The 21,335-nt window shown below is 37.7% G+C and overlaps 1 protein-coding gene across 9 annotated transcripts in view; it reads right to left on the bottom strand.

Moving 5' to 3' along the window:
• rptor (regulatory associated protein of MTOR, complex 1) overlaps positions 1–21,335 on the bottom strand; it is a 431,784-nt gene that overhangs the window by 17,328 nt on the left and 393,121 nt on the right. For 4 of the 9 annotated variants that reach the window (XM_067374813.1, XM_067374810.1, XM_067374812.1 and 1 more), the window contains 2 exons: positions 8,663–8,769; positions 167–294 (listed from right to left, as the gene is read on the bottom strand). The exons of the other annotated variants lie outside the window; for them this stretch is intronic. In XM_067374813.1, coding sequence (XP_067230914.1) covers positions 167–294; positions 8,663–8,769 — 235 coding nt within the window. The remainder of the gene's footprint in view (positions 1–166; positions 295–8,662; positions 8,770–21,335) is intronic. 9 annotated transcript variants of the gene reach the window in all.

Genomic DNA, 21,335 nt, shown 5'->3' on the forward strand with positions numbered 1-21,335 from the left:
AGGTTTCTGAGGGTTGATTCTGTGATTTGATTCTCCCCAAAGGTCAACAACAGCTCATTCCTTTATGATTCATCTGATATAATTGTTAATGATTCATTAATAAAACAGGTGTTCTGTTTGATAGGGTAATGGTTCTACAATCAGAGCTCTGTGGAAGGAGACACACCATTCATTAGGTCCCATTCTGCGGTCGTACACCCGAACAGATCCGTCTCCAAGACCTGCAGCTACCAGTGACCGCTGAGGATCACATGACAGGCTGGTCACACAGCTGTCTGCTCCTGTTGGGATGTCCTGCAACAGAGACACAAAAGCTGAATGAGTTAATGAAGGTGAAACAACAATCTAAAACTTCAGGGCTTAAAATCAACAATGCAATACGTTTCACGCTTCAGTATGCATGCGAGAACCAATGAGGTTCATTCTCGTGTGTTTTGCAGCAAGTTTGAGGTTTGTTCTTGTGCAAAAATTTGGACTAAACTGCTCAATTCATATGGATTAGTTTTACAATCTCTTCATGAACTTTTTGAAGCATCAAAGTGATAGTTGCGTAGCTGTCAATGGAGAGTATAGAACTGGCTCAGGTTTTATTCAAAATATCTTAATTTGTGTTCCGCAGAAGAACGAAAGTCTGACGGGTTTGGAACAACAAAAGGGTGAGTAAATTATGACAGAACTTTGCAAAGTTGGAATTTTAGGGAGACAGTGAAAACAGAAAGAGCCAGAGAGAGAATGATGGGGGTGTTGGGGAGAAACGTATTATCTACAGTAACTATGACCTAAGCAAGAAAGTGGTGCACATACAGTGGGTTTGAAAAGTCTACACACTTTTGTTAAAAAAGTTGTCTTTTGTTATGAAAACATGAAACAGAGATAAACCATTTGAACTTTTACACATTTAATGTAAAAATTACAAACTACTGTATATGCAATGCCACTGAAAACCAAAGTGACATATTTGCGAGAAGAAGAAGAAGAAGAATCCTAACTGAACTAAAATTTATTTGAACCCCCCTTGGGTTGTACTACAGCAGACTGTTTGAATAGGAGTCTATCAGCTTGGCAAAACCTCACTTGGGAATATTTCAATCATGGAAACTCTCTGAACAGTTTTTAGCATGTTATTGAAGTGCTTGTAGAGCAAGTATGAATTTTCTACTGTTAATAGATATACAGACAAGCTACTGTGAGCATGTAAGAAATGCTGCTACTCCATAAATAGACATGCATAAATCCTCTAACAGTTCTAATCAGGTGAAGTTGGGGGAGACTGCATGTAAAGGACCTACAGTATCAGCCTGTGACCTTTAGAGCAGGGGTCGGCAATTAAGTTTGTTATCGGGCCAAAAAAAATTTCACCACTAGATGGTGGGCGAGAACATGGTCAAAGGATAATTTAAGAATTGCCTGTGGCAGACTGTTACAGTGTCTTTTGTAACTGGTATTGAGCTGTTACGCTTTGTTAAATCCTGTAGTAGGACAGTCATTAACAAAAAGTCACATTTGTGTGGCAGTGTCCAGGTTTTACACTGGATAAATTAATAAAGCGGTGTAGTGACCTGGCAAGTATCTTTATTCACCAAGTTGCAACACAGACCGCCTTGCTAAAACACACATATGTGGGAGATGTGGAATGGATAAAAATAACTCAAAAAATAAAAACGGACTTGAATAAGCCCATTAATGGCATGTTTGAGTCATGCTCTTAACAAAACTATGTTTTATTTCCTCTTTCCATATTGCGAATAATAAATGTCTCATTTTAATTTGCTTTTTACACAATGGAGCCTAACTTATTGTAATAATTATTTGACGTAGCCTACTTTTACACTTAGAATTATTCCTTGGTATCCTCACGTACTAAACTGCTTTTTTTTTTTTTTTTTTTTTTTTTAAATGTTTGCCTGCTGGAGGTATGCTATTACATTGTGTGCAGAGTGATGTTAGCATTTAAGCTAGCTGGTGAGAGAAAATGGCACTATCAAAGAGTCTAAAGAGGAAAGTTGACAGCGAAAATAGGGCATACAAGGAAGAATGGAAAGACAACTATGCATTCATCCTACCTAGTTTTGTGAATGCAAAGCCGGTGTTGTCATATCTGCAATTAAGTTGTCGCTGTTTTCAAAGAATATAACACCATGTCTACACCAGACACGAGTGGCGCTTTACTCTATCAACAGGATGGATTCTCATTTTTCTAATTTTTCTTCATTATGTGAGTACATATTTGTTACATTTGATTGTTCGTGTCGGCAACACCCTGTGCTTTACGTTACTATCCGGTGGCTGGTGTTTGACTGCACTTTGGTAACGTTCACCGCATTTTTTGATGTGTAATTCCGGTTGCTTAGGTTGCTGTATGCACTGTGCTATCAGAAGGGCAGTTTTTTATCCATTTTATGTGTGATTCTGAGTGTTTGTCATGATCACAAATCTTTCGGTCCTATCCGATGTAGTGTCTTGTATGCCACACAGTACTATCCAAAGAACAGTTTTCTGATCCCTTTTTATGTGTGATTTTGAGTGTTGTCAAGATCATAATCTTCCGGTCCTAACAGAAGTTTTTATCTTAATTGTCTATTGTTTTTTTCAGGCTTGCGTCTCACTGTTTGAGTTCCTACGGTTCTAACTGAAGACATGTTATTGACAGACTCATGGCTCACGGCTCTGTTATCTCCGGGTTTCCTCCAAGTTGCAAATCGTGCCCGTATATGCTTCTCCCCGATGATGGACACGATCGCTGCCCATCGTGTTTAGGGGTTCATCATTTAAAAGATGCTTTTGACTGACCCGTGCGTGCACTGTGCACGTGCACTGCTACCAATGTCAGAGAGACAACTCCACATTGCTGAATTAGAGCCTGGCTCATCTGTGTGCCTAGCTTAACAAAGTTCAGCCCTAAAAAGTGTTGTGCATCAGCAGCTGCTGGCGCACCTCTGACAAAGAGAAATTTTCCGCAGTCTGACGATTTGGAAAATGTGTTATCAAAGACTGTTGCTTCCCTCTCCTCAGAAATAGATAAGATGAAATGAGATGAAATGCCTTCTTCAATCTTTACAACCCCCAGTATCAACCGTACCTACTGAAAACACACCTGCAGATGAGGGTGATTTTCAACTGCCGTGTACTATCGATTTGGATGCCCTTTCTACCAGTGCATCACATTCGCAATTCCAAAATTAAGAATTTGTGAAGCCTGCCAAGCATGCCCTACCTCAAGATGTTTTTGCCAGCCTGTCTGGTGCAGGTGGTTCGAGCCACGGGTCTGTACATTCATCAGGAGTGAGGCCATCCTCTCCGGATGACACATTGTCAGTTCTACAGATGTAGGGACTTCATAAAAGAACTCTCCAGTGCACTTACAGGTTCCAATGTGCCTAGAAGGAGGTCAAAGACAGCCCGTACCCTAGCTTCAATGGCCGAAGATGATTCCATTGGAATGGGGTGGGTGCCCAAGATCGAACAACCAGTAGTAGCTTTAGTGGTATCGCCTGATGAAGCACTAAGAGGCAACGTATGCTGCCCAAGTGCACAATGTGGATGTACTAACACATTACTGAAGAAGGCATACGAGTCAGCAGCTTATATAACTTGAGCAGAGAATACCATCTGCTAAGCTGCTTCTTGCCTGTAATACCACTTTAGGGCTTCCAACTGTGGACCCTCCTGCATCTCAATTTCTACAAACTGCTCTATTGGCTATGGGTCATGTGACCCGTGAGCTTGGGACACTATCAGCAACCCTCCTAACTGCCCAGCGTCAGGTATGGCTTGCTCAGGCACGGTTACCTGAAGATTGTAAGAGGACCCTGAGGGAACTTCCAATTGTACTGGGGCATCTTTTTGGGACCAATGTCTCTGAGATATTAAAGAAAAGAATGAAACTGTCAGAAGCCACAAGACAGTTGGCTCAGACCCCACATGCACCTTCTTTTAGGATGCCTTCAGCTCCGACTCAACCACGCTACCCGATCTCGGAGCAGATTGCGTCACCACATGGCTTCTCAGCTTCAAACACCACCACGACATAGAGGGAATAAAATGGCCCAGGGTCGTCAGTCATTTACAAAAAGACTCTCTCTCACTTTGTTGACTTTAAGAAAATGGATGAATCAGCAAGCACCAAGACACAAGGTTTTAGACCTTCCCACTGTTATCAGGAAACTCGGACCTGTGAAACATCTCGAGGAGAAAGTCACAGCAGGCCACCATGGGAATCACCTACAGGAAACATTCCCTCTGCCCAGCTTTGCATTTCAAAAGACATTCCAAAGTTTCCCTGGTAGACAGTGAAGCCACTCTCTTTGTTCAAACAGAGACAATTTAGAAAATACTGCCAAAGATATGAACTTATCACCAAAAAGCAGCATCTAACATATATGTCTTCAGCATGTTTTACTTTGTTCATGGAACCGATGTAATTCTTTCTGTGTGTTTTAAATATTGATTACAGGTAAATTTGAAGAAAATCAACCTCAATTACAGAAAATGTGTACTGTTTGGTTTGGTTGTGATGAATGCTTTCCAGTATTTTGATGCAAAATTGATTTATGTAAGATGTACAACTTTTGAACCAGCAAAGTTAACTTCTCAAAGTTCTGACCAAAATCCCTGTTTGAAAACAAAGGACTGTGGCTAAAACACACGGAGAGGCAGAACCAACAAACCGTTCAAAACTCAATACCGCACACTGTGCTTTTGCTCTTGCTTTTACCTCGCCTTGGCCTTCGCTGAGTCGGCGGACTGACCATCGCCCTGTCTGCAAGCTAAACCTCTTCAAGAACTCACTCAAACCCCTGCAAGAACCTTTGTTGAACTTCGCGCGAGTCCTTTGTTTCCAGCAACTCCTCGAGATGCAGAGAGGCACCCAAGCAGCAACGCGTAAACCCTGCAACTATTCGATGAAGACTCCATTTTCTGCAAAGCCAACTATTTCCCCACAGGGCGTCGTCCTTCAGAACTCTTGACCAAGCAATGCCGCTTCCTTCAACTCCGTCATGAAGGGAACGCGCTTACAGGAGCAGCCAACGCAAGTAAACACAGGTCTCCTAATTTTGCTGAGCTGGTGCAATTTTATTAAGCAAATTAAACTATGGTTGAATTGCTAGTGTATTAATTCTCTCAGGTTACGGTCAAAGAAACTTGTTAAAAGCTAAAAAATTGGGGAATCCGTTCACCTCCAGATAATAATCTCACCATTTCCCTGTAACTGAATGAATGTGTGTATGTGTGTGTGTGTGTGTGTGTGTGTGTGTGTTTTTTGTTAGATTAGTTTGTGCGTAGTAGATTTTTTTCAATAAAGTCTTGTTTGATTTTTCACGCATACAAGTGTCTTGTGCTGTGATTACCAAATTGCTGCCTTAAACTACGATTGCTACTTTGCTCGTAATCATAATTATAATTAATAATCATAGCAAAATATTATTACTGTTGGCCACGGGATAATAATTTGTCCAGAATTGGTAAAAATACTGTAACCTCAATTTTTCGGTGGACGAATAATTGATTAAGTGTTAAATATAAATTCTGAATCATTTACAGTTAATTTGGTTCTTATCACTGTAATTTAATTACACTTTTGATTAATTAATTGGGTTAATTCTTACACAGTCCATAACCTTCATTGGGATAATACTCAATTCTCTCACAATGTCTGCCATGTTGTCTCACGCTCGGCCAGACAACATTCATCAATTACTGACTCGCTTTCGACTGGGGGCAAAAATTCCTTATGGTGTCCTTCTGCAGCTAATGGAGATGTTAGCAGCTGCCACATCAGTGATTCCCATGGGTTTGCTTCACCTCAGACCTCTCCAGAGATGGAGCAATGGCTTAAGGCTGAACCCGAAAAGACATTGTCATCACTAGATTGTTGTTTCTCCTGCGTGTGTCTGCGCACTGGTTAACGTTTTTGAGGGCAGGAGTGCCGGTGGGGGTTGTACCTTCTCGTCGGGAAGTGATCACAACCGATGCTTCGTTAACAGGATGGGGGGGCAACATGGAACCAGAGGGGAATTGGCGGCCGTAGGTCACAAGAGGAGTCCTTAGAACATATCAATGTTCTGGAATTGAGGGCAGTGTACCTTGCGCTACAACACTTCTTACCAGTTTTGAGAGACTGTCATGTACTTGTCCGGTCCGACAACACATCGACTGTCTTTCATTTGAACCATCAAGGCGGCACCAGGTCTCTCGCATCCTTACAACTAACTCACAAGATCCTCAGATGGTCTCTGTTCCGACTGGCTTCAATAAGAGCGGTCATCTCCCTGGGATAGACAATCAAGTGGCGGATGCTCTGTTCAGGGACCTGCTACATCTGGGCGAATGGAGGTTTCACCCGGATGTAGAGCAGCAAATTTGGCAGCGATTCGGCAGGGCAGAGGTGGATCTTTTTGCATCAGAACTGACCACTGATTGCCGCTGGTGGTTTGCAAGGACAGAGACATCCAGTCCACTGGGTCAGGATGCGTTAGCCCACGAGTGGCCATGTTGCCTGTTGTATGCGTTCCCTCCTTTTCCACTACTATGGAAGACATTACACTGAATGCTCCAGTTCAAACACTAGTGGCACCTTGATGGCCAGCCAGGCCATGGTTTCTTCTTCTTTTGAATATCTTGCAGGGCCAACCTTGGCAGCTTCCCATCAGAAGGGATCTTCTCTCTCAGCTGAACAGGCGGGTTTGGCATCCAGATCCGGCACATCTTCAACTTTGGGTCTGGCCACTGGGCCCAGTTCACTGTTAACGGATTGTGAACCGGCAGTAATCAACACCATTGGTAACGCCAGGGCTGCTTCAACACGCCAGCTTTATGCTGTTCGTTGGAGGATTTTTTTCTTCTTGGTGTGAGGATCAAGGAATTGACCCAGATCACTGTACTGTGCCAAAAGTACAGTACAGTGTACAGAGTTTCCTACAACATCTATTAGAAGACAACAAAGCGCCTTCTACCTTAAAAGTATGTTGCTGCCATATCGGCTCATCATGTTCCAGTTGATGGTTCTTCTTTGGGATCTCATAACCTTATTGGTAGGTTTCTGAAGGGAGCGAGGCGTTTAAAGCCTGTTTGTTTTATGCCTTTTCCTGTGTGGGACTTACCGCTTGTACTCAAATTCCTTTGTGCACCACCAGTTGAACGACTGGGTGTCACAGATATTACGTGGTTGTCCTTGAAAGTGCCTTTTCTTCTGGCTGTTGCTTCTGCTAAACATGTTGGTGAGCTTCATGCCCTGTCAGTTAGTGAGTCATGTTTACGCTGGTTACCTGAGGACTCAGGGGTCATTCTTCAACCTTATCCGTCCTTTCTTCCCAAAGTTTTATTACCACAATTTGTGAATCAGTCCATTCATCTGGCTGCTTTTTTCTTTTTTTTTTTCTGTTTCTGACATAGTCCAAGTGCTTTGCAACGGTTGGCTTGTCACGTTCAGTGTAGACAGCTTTTAGCTGTTGCGGCGCGGCGCAAAGCAACATGAACAAAGTTGTGTCTGGTGTAGACAGCACCACGAGACGAAGATCTATTTCAGAACCAGCCGCTTTCAAAATAATCGGGCTGCCGGCACGGGCCAAATATTATTGCTGGCGGGACAGGTTTGGCCCGCAGGCCGCTTATTGCCGACCACTGCTCTAGAGTTTCATGACTGAACTAAATATTTTCCCACTCCTCTTTGCAAAAACACTGCAGATCAGTAAACTGCGAGGGCACCTTGGGCACAGCTTTCTTCAGGTCCTCTCACAACTTTACTCTGGCTGGGACATTCCAAAACATACATTTTTATTTGCTGAAGCCATTATTTTGTTGATTTAGTTGTGTGCTTTAGATCACTGTCATTCTGAAAGGTGAAAGTTAGAAAGTCAGAAAAGGCTTGTGTCCTGCCACCCTGCCCCATAGCTTAGACAAATGGATAATATGGGAGATAGGCACATGCAGGGAGCAACCAGTACTTGGTAGAAAGAGTTGAAACTCCTAATGTTGCTGTAGGCCTCTTGACAGCCTCCCTGACTAGTTTTCTCTTTGCCTTGTCATTAATTTTGGAAATTTTTCTTGATAATGTCACTGTTGTGCCATACTTTCTCCATTTTTGATGACTATCTTCACCGTGTTCAATAGTATATCTAATTCCTTGGAAATTATTTGTATCCCTCACCTGAGCCATACCTTTCGACAATAAGTTACCACTGATGCTTCGTAACCTCTTTGTTTCCCATGGCTCTTGTAGTAGTATGCAACCAAGAAGATGTCAGAAATCTCTTAAAAGAGATGTATTTGGAGTTAATCAGAATCACTTCAGGAAAAGACAGGTGTGTACTATTTCACATGAGCTTGATGATTAGTTAATTCTGAGAACAGTCACATACCCAATTATAATAAGGGTGTGCACGTTTATGCAGTTAGGTTATTTTATTTTTATCTTTTTTTCTGTTAAATGTGTAACTTTGGTTTTCAGTTGCATTACACAGGTTGTAATTTTTACATTAAAGATGCGAAAGTTCTCACATTATTTTTATTTGTTTATTTTTTATATTACAAAAACCAGCTGTTTTAACAGAGGTGTGTATTTTTATTTTTATTTTTATTTCCACTGTAAATGATAGAGATACAAAGCTTGCCTGGGACTGATGTGTTTAAGATGAAGGGGGGTGTGGGTGTTTGTATGCAGTACCTGCACTTTCATTTCTCTTTCTGTGTCCCAGATCCGTATGACTCGAACATCACCTGACGTCATCAAGAGGCCAGTCTCCTGCTCCCAGTCCACCACCATACCTGCACCTTCAAGAGAGAGTAGGGAAGGTTTCACACATACACAGTCAAATATATGACTCCTTAAGCTCTCCTGACATGTCTGTATGATAAAAGATACTACAATCACACACTCACCTTTTTGGTTGTTTTCCAGAATGAAAATATGGGTGATATTTTTGTCACAACACTTTCATGAATTGTGACATAAAACACTGAATACTTAGATGCATCTCTAACCTCTTAATCACTTATTTTGCAATGCAGAAGTAAGCTATTTTCAGTGAATGTTGGAGACTTTCAATTAATTAGACGCTATAGATAAATAACTGGAAGAAGAACAAAGTTCAGTAAACAGTAAAACTATTTGATAACGATAAAGATATAGTTAAAAATCATTTAATTTAAAAGAATAGCAGAGTCTACACCACAACTATAACAATAATGACAAAGAGGAGTGATATTGTTGGAATCACTTGCAAAATTATTTTTTTCAAGCTGACAAACGATAAAAACATTGACAGCCAAACAGAATTCATCCTGCTTTAAAGTGGCAAGCAACAAAACTGCAGCACCTTAGAATAAACAGGACAGTATTATACACTGGTGTGGGGCGGTAATGTAGTTATCATTATAGTTATCCTTCTTGATGTGAATGGGCGTTAATGGGTTAGTTCACCCAAAAATGAAATTTCTGTTGAGTACTCACCCTCATTTCATTCCGAACCCATAAGACCTTTATTGATCTTCAGAATAAAGTGTCAGCCAAGACTGAGGGACATTTACATTGGTCATAAACATGGAAGTGTTGCAGTGCATCAACTGTGTAGGAGACTGACAGGGTAGAGAAGAAATTGTTGAATAAATTTTTAGTACGCCAAAAAGAACAAAACAAAACAAAAAAACAACTTAAATAGTGATGGTCGATTTCAAAACATGGCTTCATTAAGCTTCGGAGCAGTATGAATCTTTTGTGTCGAATCATGATTCGGATCGCGTGTCAAACCGCCAAACTGCTGAAATCATGTGACTTTGGCGCTCTGAACCGCTGATTCGACACGCTGATTCATAACGCTCTGATGCTTCCTGAAGCAGTGTTTTGAAATCGGCCATCACTATACAAGTCGTTATTTTGTTTTTTTGGCGCACCAAAAATATTCTCGTCACTTTATAATATTAATATTGAACCGCTGTACTCACATTAACTGATTTAAATATGTTTTTAGTACATTAATGGATCTTGAGAGAGGAAATGTCATTGCTGGCTATGCAAACCTCACTGAGCCATCGGATTTCAACAAAAATATCTTAATTTGCGTTCTGAAAATTTAACAAAGGTCTTAAGTGTGGAAAGGAATGAGGATGAGTAATAAATGACAGAATTTTCATTTTTGGGTGAACTAACCCTTTAAAGCATTATGGTCCAGTCATTATGACCTGTCTGCCCTAGTGAAAAAGAAGTGCACTTAATTGTATTGAAAGTGTACTTTTTGTGTACTTCAAGTCTTAAAAGTATACTTTTTAAAAAGTGCACTTGCAGATAATATAATATAGTAAAGAAAGTACACTTTAATGACAATATTTATTAACATGCTTAAGTGCACTTTTTAAAAATGCACATTGTAATAATGTGTAATTAATTTGTACTTAAAGAAAGTACACTTTAATGACAATATTTATTAACAAGCATAAGTGCACTTTTTAAAAATGCACTTTGTAATAATGTCAAATTAAGTTTTACTTACAGAAAGTACACTTTAATGACAATATTTATAAACATGCTTAAGTGCACTTTGTAATAATGTCTAATTAATTTGTAATTAAAGAAAGTACACTTTAATGACAATATTTATTAACACGCTTAAGTGGACTTTTTAAAAATGCACTTTGTGCATTTTTATGTCTAATTATGTCTAATTAAATTTTACTTACAGAAAGTACACTTTAATGACAATATTTCTAAATATGCTAAAGTGCACTTTTTAAAAATCTCTTTTTAATGATCTCTAATTAAGTTTTACTTAAAGAAAGTACACTTTAATTACATTATTTATTAACATGCTTAAGTGCACTTTTAAAAAAATGCACTTTGTATTAATGTCTAATTAAGTTGTACTTACAGAAAGTACACTTTAATGACAACACTTCTAAATATGCTAAAGTGCACTTTTTAAAAATCACTTTTTAATGATCTCTAATTAAGTTTTACTTAAAGAAAGTACACTTTAATGACAATATTTACTAACACGCTTAAGTGCACATTTTAAAAATGCATTTTGGAACAATGTCTAATTAGGTTTTACTTAAAGTACAATTTCAAGACAATATTTCTAAACACACTTAACTGCACTTTTTAAAAAATGCACTTAATTTTTACTTAATTATGACTTTATAGTGTTTTAAATAAGTACACTTATTTTGATGTATTGACTAATATGCTAAAGCACATGAAAAAATAATTTATTTTAATTTCAATTTAAGTGTGTTGTCCAAAATTACATTTGTTCATGTATTTTAAATGTGCTTAGTCTTTAATATATAGTATACTGTGTGCATTAATACACCTGAAATGTATTTTTCTTTTGAATTTCAATACACTTGCTTATACAGTATAATCCAGTACAACTTATTGTTGAAATTTGTATCACTAGCTCCTGCTCTAAACTCAATTAGTGTCAGTTTTCTACATAATATTTGACATAAAATGTCATTTGTGGAGTGCTGAATTTGTGATACTTAATGCAATAGTGCTGTACTTTACATATGTGTCTAATAATTTTAATATCATTATGTTGTTCTAAGTCGATTAAACATTTAATCGCATTAGTTGCAAGCAAAGGTTTAACAAATCTAAACAAATATAATTTGAATTCATATTCAGTTAAAATACATTAATAATTTTAATCAGACTAAACTGTAAAAATGATTGACTTTTAGTTAGGTGAATGAGTCAAGTTCTCTAAACGTAGAGTCGAACTACAACAATGAACTAGAAAAACTTCAATTTGAACAGAAATTAAATCATGCACATAGCCTATAAACTTTTTGTTTAATGCGCATGCGCCAAAATACTACGTCATGACGGCGCACTACTTCACCAGAGTTTGAAAAATGCACTTTCAGCCATCTTTCTGTGATCGCGATGCGCGAGGCAACTTTGCTGATCAAAGAAGAAGAAAACAAAGGAGTGCACGTTTGGACGACTACAGATGAGACATTATGTACTACAGATAAAGAAGCAAGTAAGTATCTTGATATATGCTCTCTTTATTTTTATTTTTTCACCGTAACATAACATATCTTATTGCCATTAAGAGTGTAACTTGTTTAGTTTAATTGCATGGAGGTGAATTAATCATGTTTACTATATTTTTTTTTAATGATTGCATTATAATAATTTCTTATATATGAATGTGATCGCGTGTGTGGGCGTGTTCAAAGAATTTGGTTGCTGAAAATATTTGAATTGAACTTTTTAAATCATTTTAAATGACAAGGTTAAATTTGCAGAAATAAATTCAAAGATCTGATCTTGTAACATTCAAAGACATTTACATTTAATCCATCTAAACGCTAATATAACCACCAGTAATGTTCAATAAATCACCACCTCTAGAAATACTGCTTATAATCTATTTTTCTTTTTGCATTTGAAAAGTGAGGTGTTTAATTACTGTTTGTGTTTGTAATATGTACTATTTTTGTGCTTATCTAGTTATATATTCATTTTGTAGGATCAGTACAGATCTGTCAATGGAGATACAGTGCAAGCTGTGTGGAATCAAAGAGCCGTATTGATGAGGTGATGTTACAAGTTTTGCCATTAATTCTGCCTTAATTCAGCCAGCACACCACTTCGGTAAAGTTGGTTTTATATTCGCACGTTCAGACATCCGTATTCAATAGCCTTGTCAATCACAATACATTGGACATTCAGTGGACATTCACAAGTAAATAAGCCAATAAAACAATACTTGTCTATTTTGATCGATTGTGAATACTGTTAGACTTAGCTGAAAAATATAAAGAACTATTTATTTAATTTGTATCTTTGTTCTATATTTATCTATGCTTATAATTTGTTCATTATTTTCTATGTGCATTTACTCACCTACAAAATCAACCCAATCCTCCTAGAATGATTACTTCTTTCCAAATAGAGCTATTTAAGTCATCTGGTGAATTTTTTTCATATCGCAATATATATTGCAGAATTTGTTTTTTGCCAATATCATGCAGTCCTAAACCAAATATTATTAAACTATTTCAATTATAAATTATGTGCTAACTAGTTTTGATTAGGTATTAACTTTGATGTGCGATGATCATAATGCTCTCCCACATATTTTGCTATTATAACTGCACTTATTTCCGTTGTTGTTATAAGTGGCAGTGGGTGGTAATAGCAAGATGGTAGAAAACTATAAGTTTCTTGTCTGATAACGTTTCTTTAGTCATTCGGCCATCCTGCAGCCTAAACCACTGTAGGTATATCACCCTAACACCTTGCAGTATTCGCAAAATAATTTTAACAATAAAAGGGATCATAAAAATTTGCATGTTGTCTTTTTATTTAGTACTTCCCTGATGAAGCAGTTCATTCTGCAAGGTGTAAGTAAACTTTTGACCGCAACTGCATCACCTAAGATGAATTATCTCAGTCATCAGGACAACACTGTAGTAGAATCCTGGGAGAAGCTCCTTCACATTTCCCACAAACACCAGGATTCCAGTGACCACACCATCTTCACTGACACTGGCCTTTAAACATAGAGAACATATTTTATAGATGTTATTATTGAAACATCTATAATATTGTGAAAAATGTTGTAAGCTGACAATCGTTGGTTGTCAATATCATGTCGCTGCTTAAAATTCGCAAACATTAATTTATTGCACATTTATTGGAAAGCCTGAATTTATCAGAAGTCCGAATGTGCAAATATAAAACCAACTTTACATAAGTCAGCACACCCTGATTACACTTTACAAGCTAAACACTACCATCAACTATCCTTATAGCTTTTAAATGCTTTGAATCTTTTCTATTTGCAAGTAATAAATTCTCACCAGTGCACAAATCCCCATCTCATCATTATATATTTATAATGATATTATATCATTATGTTCAAAGCAAAACGCATTCTGTGTGAACACCCGCTCAATTTGCTTGCGTCTTGGGTTATTTATCTATATTTGTGTAATTGATAAAGTTATGTTTAATTCCCTATAAAGTAGGAATAATAACATCTATAAAAATGTTCTCTATGCTTAAAGGCCAGTGTCAGTGAAGATGGTGTGGTCACTGGAATCCTGGTGTTTGTGGGAAATGTGAAGGAGCTTCTCCCAGGATTCTACTACAGTGTTGTCCTGATGACTGAGATAATTCATCTTAGGTGATGCAGTTGCGGTCAAAAGTTTACTTACACCTTGCAGAATGAACTGCTTCATCAGGGAAGTACTAAATAAAAAGACAACATTCAAATTTTTATGATCCCTTTTATTGTTAAAATTATTTTACGAATACTGCAAGGTGTTAGGGTGATATGCCTACAGTGGTTTAGGCTGCAGGATGGCCGAATGACTAAAGAAACGTTATCAGACAAGAAATTTATAGTTTTCTACCATGTTGCTATTACCACCCACTACCACTTATACCAACAACGGAAATAAGTGCAGTTATAATAGCAAAATATGTGGGAGAGCATTATGATCATCGCACATCAAAGTTAATACCTAATCAAAACTAGTTAGCACATCATTTATAATTGAAATAGTTTAATAATATTTGGTTTAGGACTGCATGATATTGGCAAAAAACAAATTCTGCAATATATATATATATATATATATACTTATAAAAAATTTCACCAGATGACTTAAATAGCCCTATTTGGAAAGAAGTAATCATTCTAGGAGGATTGGGTTGATTTTGTAGGTGAGTGAATGCACATAGAAAATAATGAACAAATTATAAGCATAGATACATATAGAACAAAGATACAAATTAAATAAATAGTTCTTTATATTTTTCAGCTAAGTCTAACAGTATTCAGTAGGGCTGGGTATTGACAATGTTCACGATTCGATTAGATTTCTATTCACAAGCTTTTGATTCGATTTAATATCGATTATTTTGGATGTATATCAGATACAGTTAATGACAAATTTTCTTGAGGAAAAAAAATCTCTCAAATAATGCTATAAACTAGACGAGGGAGTCACTTGGTACTATATTACTATAATATTGAAGGTTAAAATTAACTTATTTACATGCAAACACTTAAATTACACTAAATAGTTTTTTTATAATAAAGTTATAATACTAACTTTAGAATTACATAATCATATTTCTACTCCAATTCGTTTTTTGAAATATAAACATTTAAATCATGGCTGTCATAAATAATTTATTCAAACATGCATTAAATACATAAATTAATCATAAATAAAATAAATATTTTAAAAAATATATAATGAATATGTAATGTGGTGCATATAATTAGCAGAATGCTCCTCTCTATAGCTGACTAATGAGTTTATGCTGAATATGATTTTTCTGAAGTAAATGTGACGTTACGTGACATTGTTTACAAGCTGTTTTATTGACGTCTTTCCAAGGTTGAAACACTGATCTGAGCGATTAAATGTGACATGTTATGGATCAGTTGTACTGTATCTTGTAACATACCTTCAGATGTTCATTCATATTTATTTCCAACTGTAACTGGTATTAAAGTGGAGGAAATGATCGTTACACAGTACACATCTTGGCTTCAATCACTATCAGCAACTCTTTGCCTTTAGGAATACCAAATGGGTCTAGGAGGGTGGTGGAAAAGGACATCAAATGACTTTGTTCATTTTTGATTATTTTCAAAACTACAAAGGTGTATATAAACTTTGGAGTGCAACTATCTATTGCTTTCATTCAATTGAGCCAATTATAATAATGGACTGACTCTGTTTACAAACATTTGTTTTCCTTCTGTTTATCTTTTTCCTCAAGGTATTTTTTTTCCTGCCTCTTTGGAACATGTCCATTTACGCATACTGTGTAGAGATGGTGCGCAGCTTCATGGACATTTGAGGTTTTCTGCCGATGGAGAGCTTCTGGGACATTGACATAAACAGCACTTTTTCCTACAACTTCAAAAAAGTTGGTGATAGACAATTTTGGTTTCTTGTTTTTGTGCCTTTGGAATTCATCAAGTTTTTTGTTTTGTTTTGTTTTGTTTTTCTTTTCAAAATTACATTCACTGTAATGCTGGAGAAAGATTTTAGAAGAAACCTTTTGGTCCTGTTTAATGTTAGATGCTAGTAAAGGTTTCAGAGCTTATAAGTAACTAGGTTCGATAACACTTTACAATAAGGTCTCATTTGTTAACATCAATTAAAATATTAGACAACACGATCTAACTATGTGCATTAATTTTTTACAGTATTTATTCATCTTTTGTTAACATTAGGTAATAAAAAATATAGTTTTTTCAAGTTAGTTAATAAAATGTATAGTCATTGTTCATGTTAGTTTACAGTGCACTATCTATTAACATATGTAACTTTTGATTTTAATCATGCATAAGTAAATGTTAAAATGAATATTAACCAGGATTAATAAATGCTTTGAAGTATTTTTTATTCATAGTTCATGTTAACTAAAATAGTTAACTAATAAAAAGTTATTGTAAAGTGTTACCCAAAGGTTTGAATCTTTTCTTTTCTTTACATTTTGTTTGTATACATTTTTGTTTGTATCTTATTTATCATCTTATAGATCATACCGAATGATTTTATCTGAAAATGTAAAAATGCAGAAAGTGATGGGTAGGTTAAGCTTTAGGTACCTTTGTATGTGAGGGAGAAAATGATAGTGCATATAAGCCTCTCTGTCCTCTAGACTCTTTCTATATGAGAGTTAAAGTGTTGTAATTGTTTGTGTTTGTATAGTGTTTCTGGGGTTTTTCTTGTGCATCAACAAAAAGGTTTTTGTGTATTTGTTTTAGAGATTGTTCTGTCAATAAATGTAGAGGGTTTCAATTTGCATTTGTGTTGATTGTAATATTTTGAAATATACTAAATTGTAACTTCATTATTATATGTAACTACAAATAATGTAATAACAAATGTAAATAATGCAATTACAAATGTATTAAATTATATAACAGTGCACATGTAAATTACATTGAAGTATATTTTAGTTCACATTAATTGCTTGTCAGTACATTCGGAAGTACACTTTTACCATATTTCAAAGTACATAAAAAATTGCATTAAAGTCGCACTTTAGTAGTTTAAAAAAAAATCACTCAAAAGTTCAACTTGTTGCATTTAATATGAACTTAATCTGTGATATATTTGAAATTAATTACAAATAGAATGCACTTAAACACTGAAAACATTACATTTAATTCACACTTAAGTGTATTTATAACTGATATTAAAATATATTTTAGTTCACATTAATTGCTTGTCGGTACATTGAACAGTGCACTTTAACTATATTTTAAACATACTAGACGTAATTATGAAGGTTATCATAAAGTTGTATTAAAGTACCACTTAAGTTGTTCAAAAAAATCACTCAAAAGTTAAACTTATTGCATTTAATATGAACTTAATCTGTGATACATTTGAAATTAATTACAAATAGAATGCACTTAAAGGGGTACTTCACCCCTGGAAAGATGAATGTTTATTTAAAATTGGTCATTTATGTAGTAGAAATGTAAAATTATTTTTGAATTTGGAGCTTTCTAGACTGAAAAAAGGCAGAAAATGTATTTTTGACTAATGTGGATGAAAGACAACAACTCCCAGAATGCACTTGTTTTGCTGCCCTTGCGAGGCCACGCCCAAACCACGCCTATCGGTTACAGGCGGCATTCAGGAAAATTCAAACAAATAAATCGTGAGTTAGTTCATACATTTACAGCGAAATGGTGCTAAATTGCTTTGTATCTGGATGTACACCCAAAATCAGGAAAGGACAAGTAAGTTTCCATCATTTTCCAATTAAGTTAAAGATTTGGAGCGATGTAAACAGTGGCTGCGGGCCATCAAACACCCGAAGTTTGGAGATGACACCGTTATAGAAAACCTAAAAAAAAACGCAGAATATGTAGTCTCCATTTCAAGCACGAGGACTACGAACCAAATATCTTTGCAATGAAGAGAACCATTCTGAAGGACACCGCGATACCATCGATATTCACTTTCCCAGAGGACGAACAGCCTGGCCTGATCTATGTCCGTGAGTAACCTCAAACGCGCATATGTATGGGCGTGGTGAAAAAATGCGGAACTACCTGCTATTACTGGCTGTAGTTTTAAGCCTCTGGCCAAAAAAGCCTAGGCTTTTTTACAGAATAAAAATGCATAAATCTCTCATCTCAGGCTGATATGAAGGGGGAAAACATGCTAATTCAAAAATACTAGTGGTATTCTACTAATACAAAGCTTAATGCTAAATCCTGAAGTAACCCTTTAAGGGCTGAAAACATTACATTTAATTCACACTTAAGTGTATTTATAACTGATATTAAAATATATTTTAGTTCACATTAATTGCTGGTCAGTACATTGAACAGTGCACTTCAACTATATTTTAAACATACTAGACGTAATTATGAAGGTTATCATAAAGTTGTATTAAAGTACCACTTAAGTTCTTCAAAAAAATCACTCAAAAGTTAAACTTATTGCAATTAATATGAACTTAATCTGTGATACTGTCACGATCACCGTCTGCCCCTGTCTAGTTCCGGACTCCATTTCCCATCATCCCCCTCGCCAGTCACAAGCTCACACTCACCACCAATCAGCATCGGCCACATCCACCCTTGCACACCTCACTGATCACCACAGCCAGCTGCAGCTCATTTACAGGACTATAAAAGTCTGTCACACACACCACCTCACCGCAAAGTCTTGATTACCATTGTGTCATTTCTGAGCGTTTCTATCCTGTCTGCCTGCTTGTTATCGTTCCTGCCTGTTTCTTGTTTTTGACCCGTTGCTGCCTGTCCTGATCTTTGCCTGTCCCTTGACTACGACTCTGCCTGTTCCTCACTGTTCCTGTTTGTTCCTGTTTTGACCCTGCCTGTACGACCACTCTCATTTGTAAATAAATGCTGCACTTGGATCTCCCGCCTGAGTCTCCATTCACAACAGAAGACTTCGCCAACTACGATCCAGCAGCTTCTACGAGTGTGTCCAGCCTCAGCATAGACCCAGCAATATGTCTGGTCAGCCTTCGTCAAGGTAACTGTACCCTGGAGGCACATATTCAGAAGTTTCTGGATATTGCCCACCTATCTGATCTACCTGACTGTGCCCTCATTGACTTTTTCACTTATGGATTAAACGAACCACTTAAGGACTATGTATTCACCAATGGTCCACGAGGGTCGTTCGTGGAGTTCTTGGACTTTGCCCTGCTCACAGCTGGTTCAAGTTTTACTGTGGGGGTCGCGGAGGAACGCGACACCACGCTGAACCACATAATGGCGGCCGCTACAGACTGCGCACATAAAATGGCGGATGCGGCAACGCCCCATCATGTCTTCGCTGATCGCCCAGAGCAACGTCACGCCTTCGCTGATCGCCCAGAGTCACGTCACGTCTCCGCTGATCGCCCAGAGTCACGTCACGTCTCCGCTGATCGCCCAGAGTCACGTCACGTCTCCGCTGATCCCCCAGAGTCACGTCACGTCTCCGCTGATCGCCCGGAGTCACGTCACGTCTCCGCCGATCGCCCAGAGCCACGTCATGTCTCTGGATCTGTCCAAGGGTGCAGAGGACTACGTTCCAGTGTGACTGATCCACCGCTGATTTCAGCACGAGCGGCTGGCATTCCTAAGCCTCCGCAGGCTGCTTCTCACTCAAGTCAGCCGGCCGCTTCGCTCTCAAGCCCGGCGGTCGCTTCGCTGTCAAGCCCGGCGGTCGATTCGCACTCAAGCCCCGCGGTCGCTTCGCACTCAAGCCAGGTGCTCTCAAGTTCACCGGCTGCAACGCTCTCAAGATCAACGGCTGCAACGCTCTCAAGTTCGCCGGCTGCAACGCTCTCAAGTAGGGATGTCCAGATCCGATCACATGATCGGAAATCGGGCCCGATCTTGTGGTTTCAGACTCGATCGGAATCGGACATTACCTCCCGATCAGGACTCGGATATACAGCTATAGAAAAAATTAAGAGACCACTCCTAGTTCAGAAATCAATGTTAAGTGGTCTCTTAATTGTTTCCATAGCTGTATATGTATTAGGGGTGCAACGGTTCTCGGTAAAAAAATCGAACCATACGGTTCTCCACTTACGGACGGCACTTGCACTGCGGTCCATCTCGAATGACGACGCATCTATTGGTTAATATGGTTTGTTTAAAATAGCAACGTGGAAAACAGACAGAGTTCAGATAATGTATGTTTCAGTTGTAGCGTCTGGACCAATCAGCAACACAATTATTCATGGTATTTAATGAATTACCCATAAACTCACTCTCACTATCAAAGTTCTCTGAACTCATCCCCCTAAAACTGCAACCAACATCCCAAGTGTAGCTAGCACACAGGCACAACTAGGTGTCCTGTTACAGTTATATGGTACTTTTATGATCCATAAGAATGCTGTAGAGACTAGTGACTCATCCTTCCTGAGAAGGACAAATAAACTCTCTTAATCCTACGTATTCTCTATATAACCACTTGGGAAATGTATAAACATGTATCCAAGTTTCCCATCTCATGACTTTCCTTTTATAGGCTTTATTCTATGTATTAATTCTCTCTTTTGAACTATTTTGGTATTAATGTTCCATAGTTGCAAATGTATAGTTAACTGAGATCACATTGGCAGCATGCTTGGTATCTACGGACTCCAACTTTCATTTCCTATTTGGTAATTTATGTTACATGTTACTAACTCTGTGACACATTAGTATTATAAGAATCTAGAGGGTTCTTCTCTCAAACATCCAATCCAGTGTCTTATGCTAATATCTTGCTACAGAACAAAGACTCGTAAAACTTCCCTCCGAGGGGGCAACTCCTTATTGGCTCAGACACCTTAAGAGGGTGTGATGTCTCCACCCCTTATATTCATGGATCACAAGATAAAACCTCTCTCTTCCTGCTCTTCCTCCTCTTCTTCTCTTTTACTGATGAATGCTGACGTCAAGATGATGCTTTAAGAAGCTAGAAGCTTCTAAGGAACCCCAAGCTTGTGCCAGGCCTCGGCCTAGACCTTCCATTCACCAAAGATCCTCTGAATCCAGCCGGTTCTCTTTCGTCAAGAAAATATCAGCAAAGATTCAACAGGAGCCTCCACAAATTGCATCAGGACAGTTTTAATTCAACTTGGAGAGACATGCAAGTATCAAACTTAGTCTCATTATCGGATACATTGAGTATCCTTACCCCTTTTAAAGAAGGGCCTGTTAAAACTAAACTGATGGTTTGCTCAAGGCTGTTGATCTGCTGAATGTCCAACAATGCTGTAACTTCTTGCTTCCTGTACTCTGCTTTCTCTCTCTCTCTTGGTAAACTGTATGCATGTATGTGTGTGAATGTTAGAGTAGTTTAAGTGTTTAGTCTAGTTA

Source organism: Chanodichthys erythropterus, chromosome 21 (genome assembly GCF_024489055.1).
Source record: "Chanodichthys erythropterus isolate Z2021 chromosome 21, ASM2448905v1, whole genome shotgun sequence".
Classification (NCBI taxonomy): Eukaryota; Metazoa; Chordata; class Actinopteri; order Cypriniformes; family Xenocyprididae; genus Chanodichthys; species Chanodichthys erythropterus.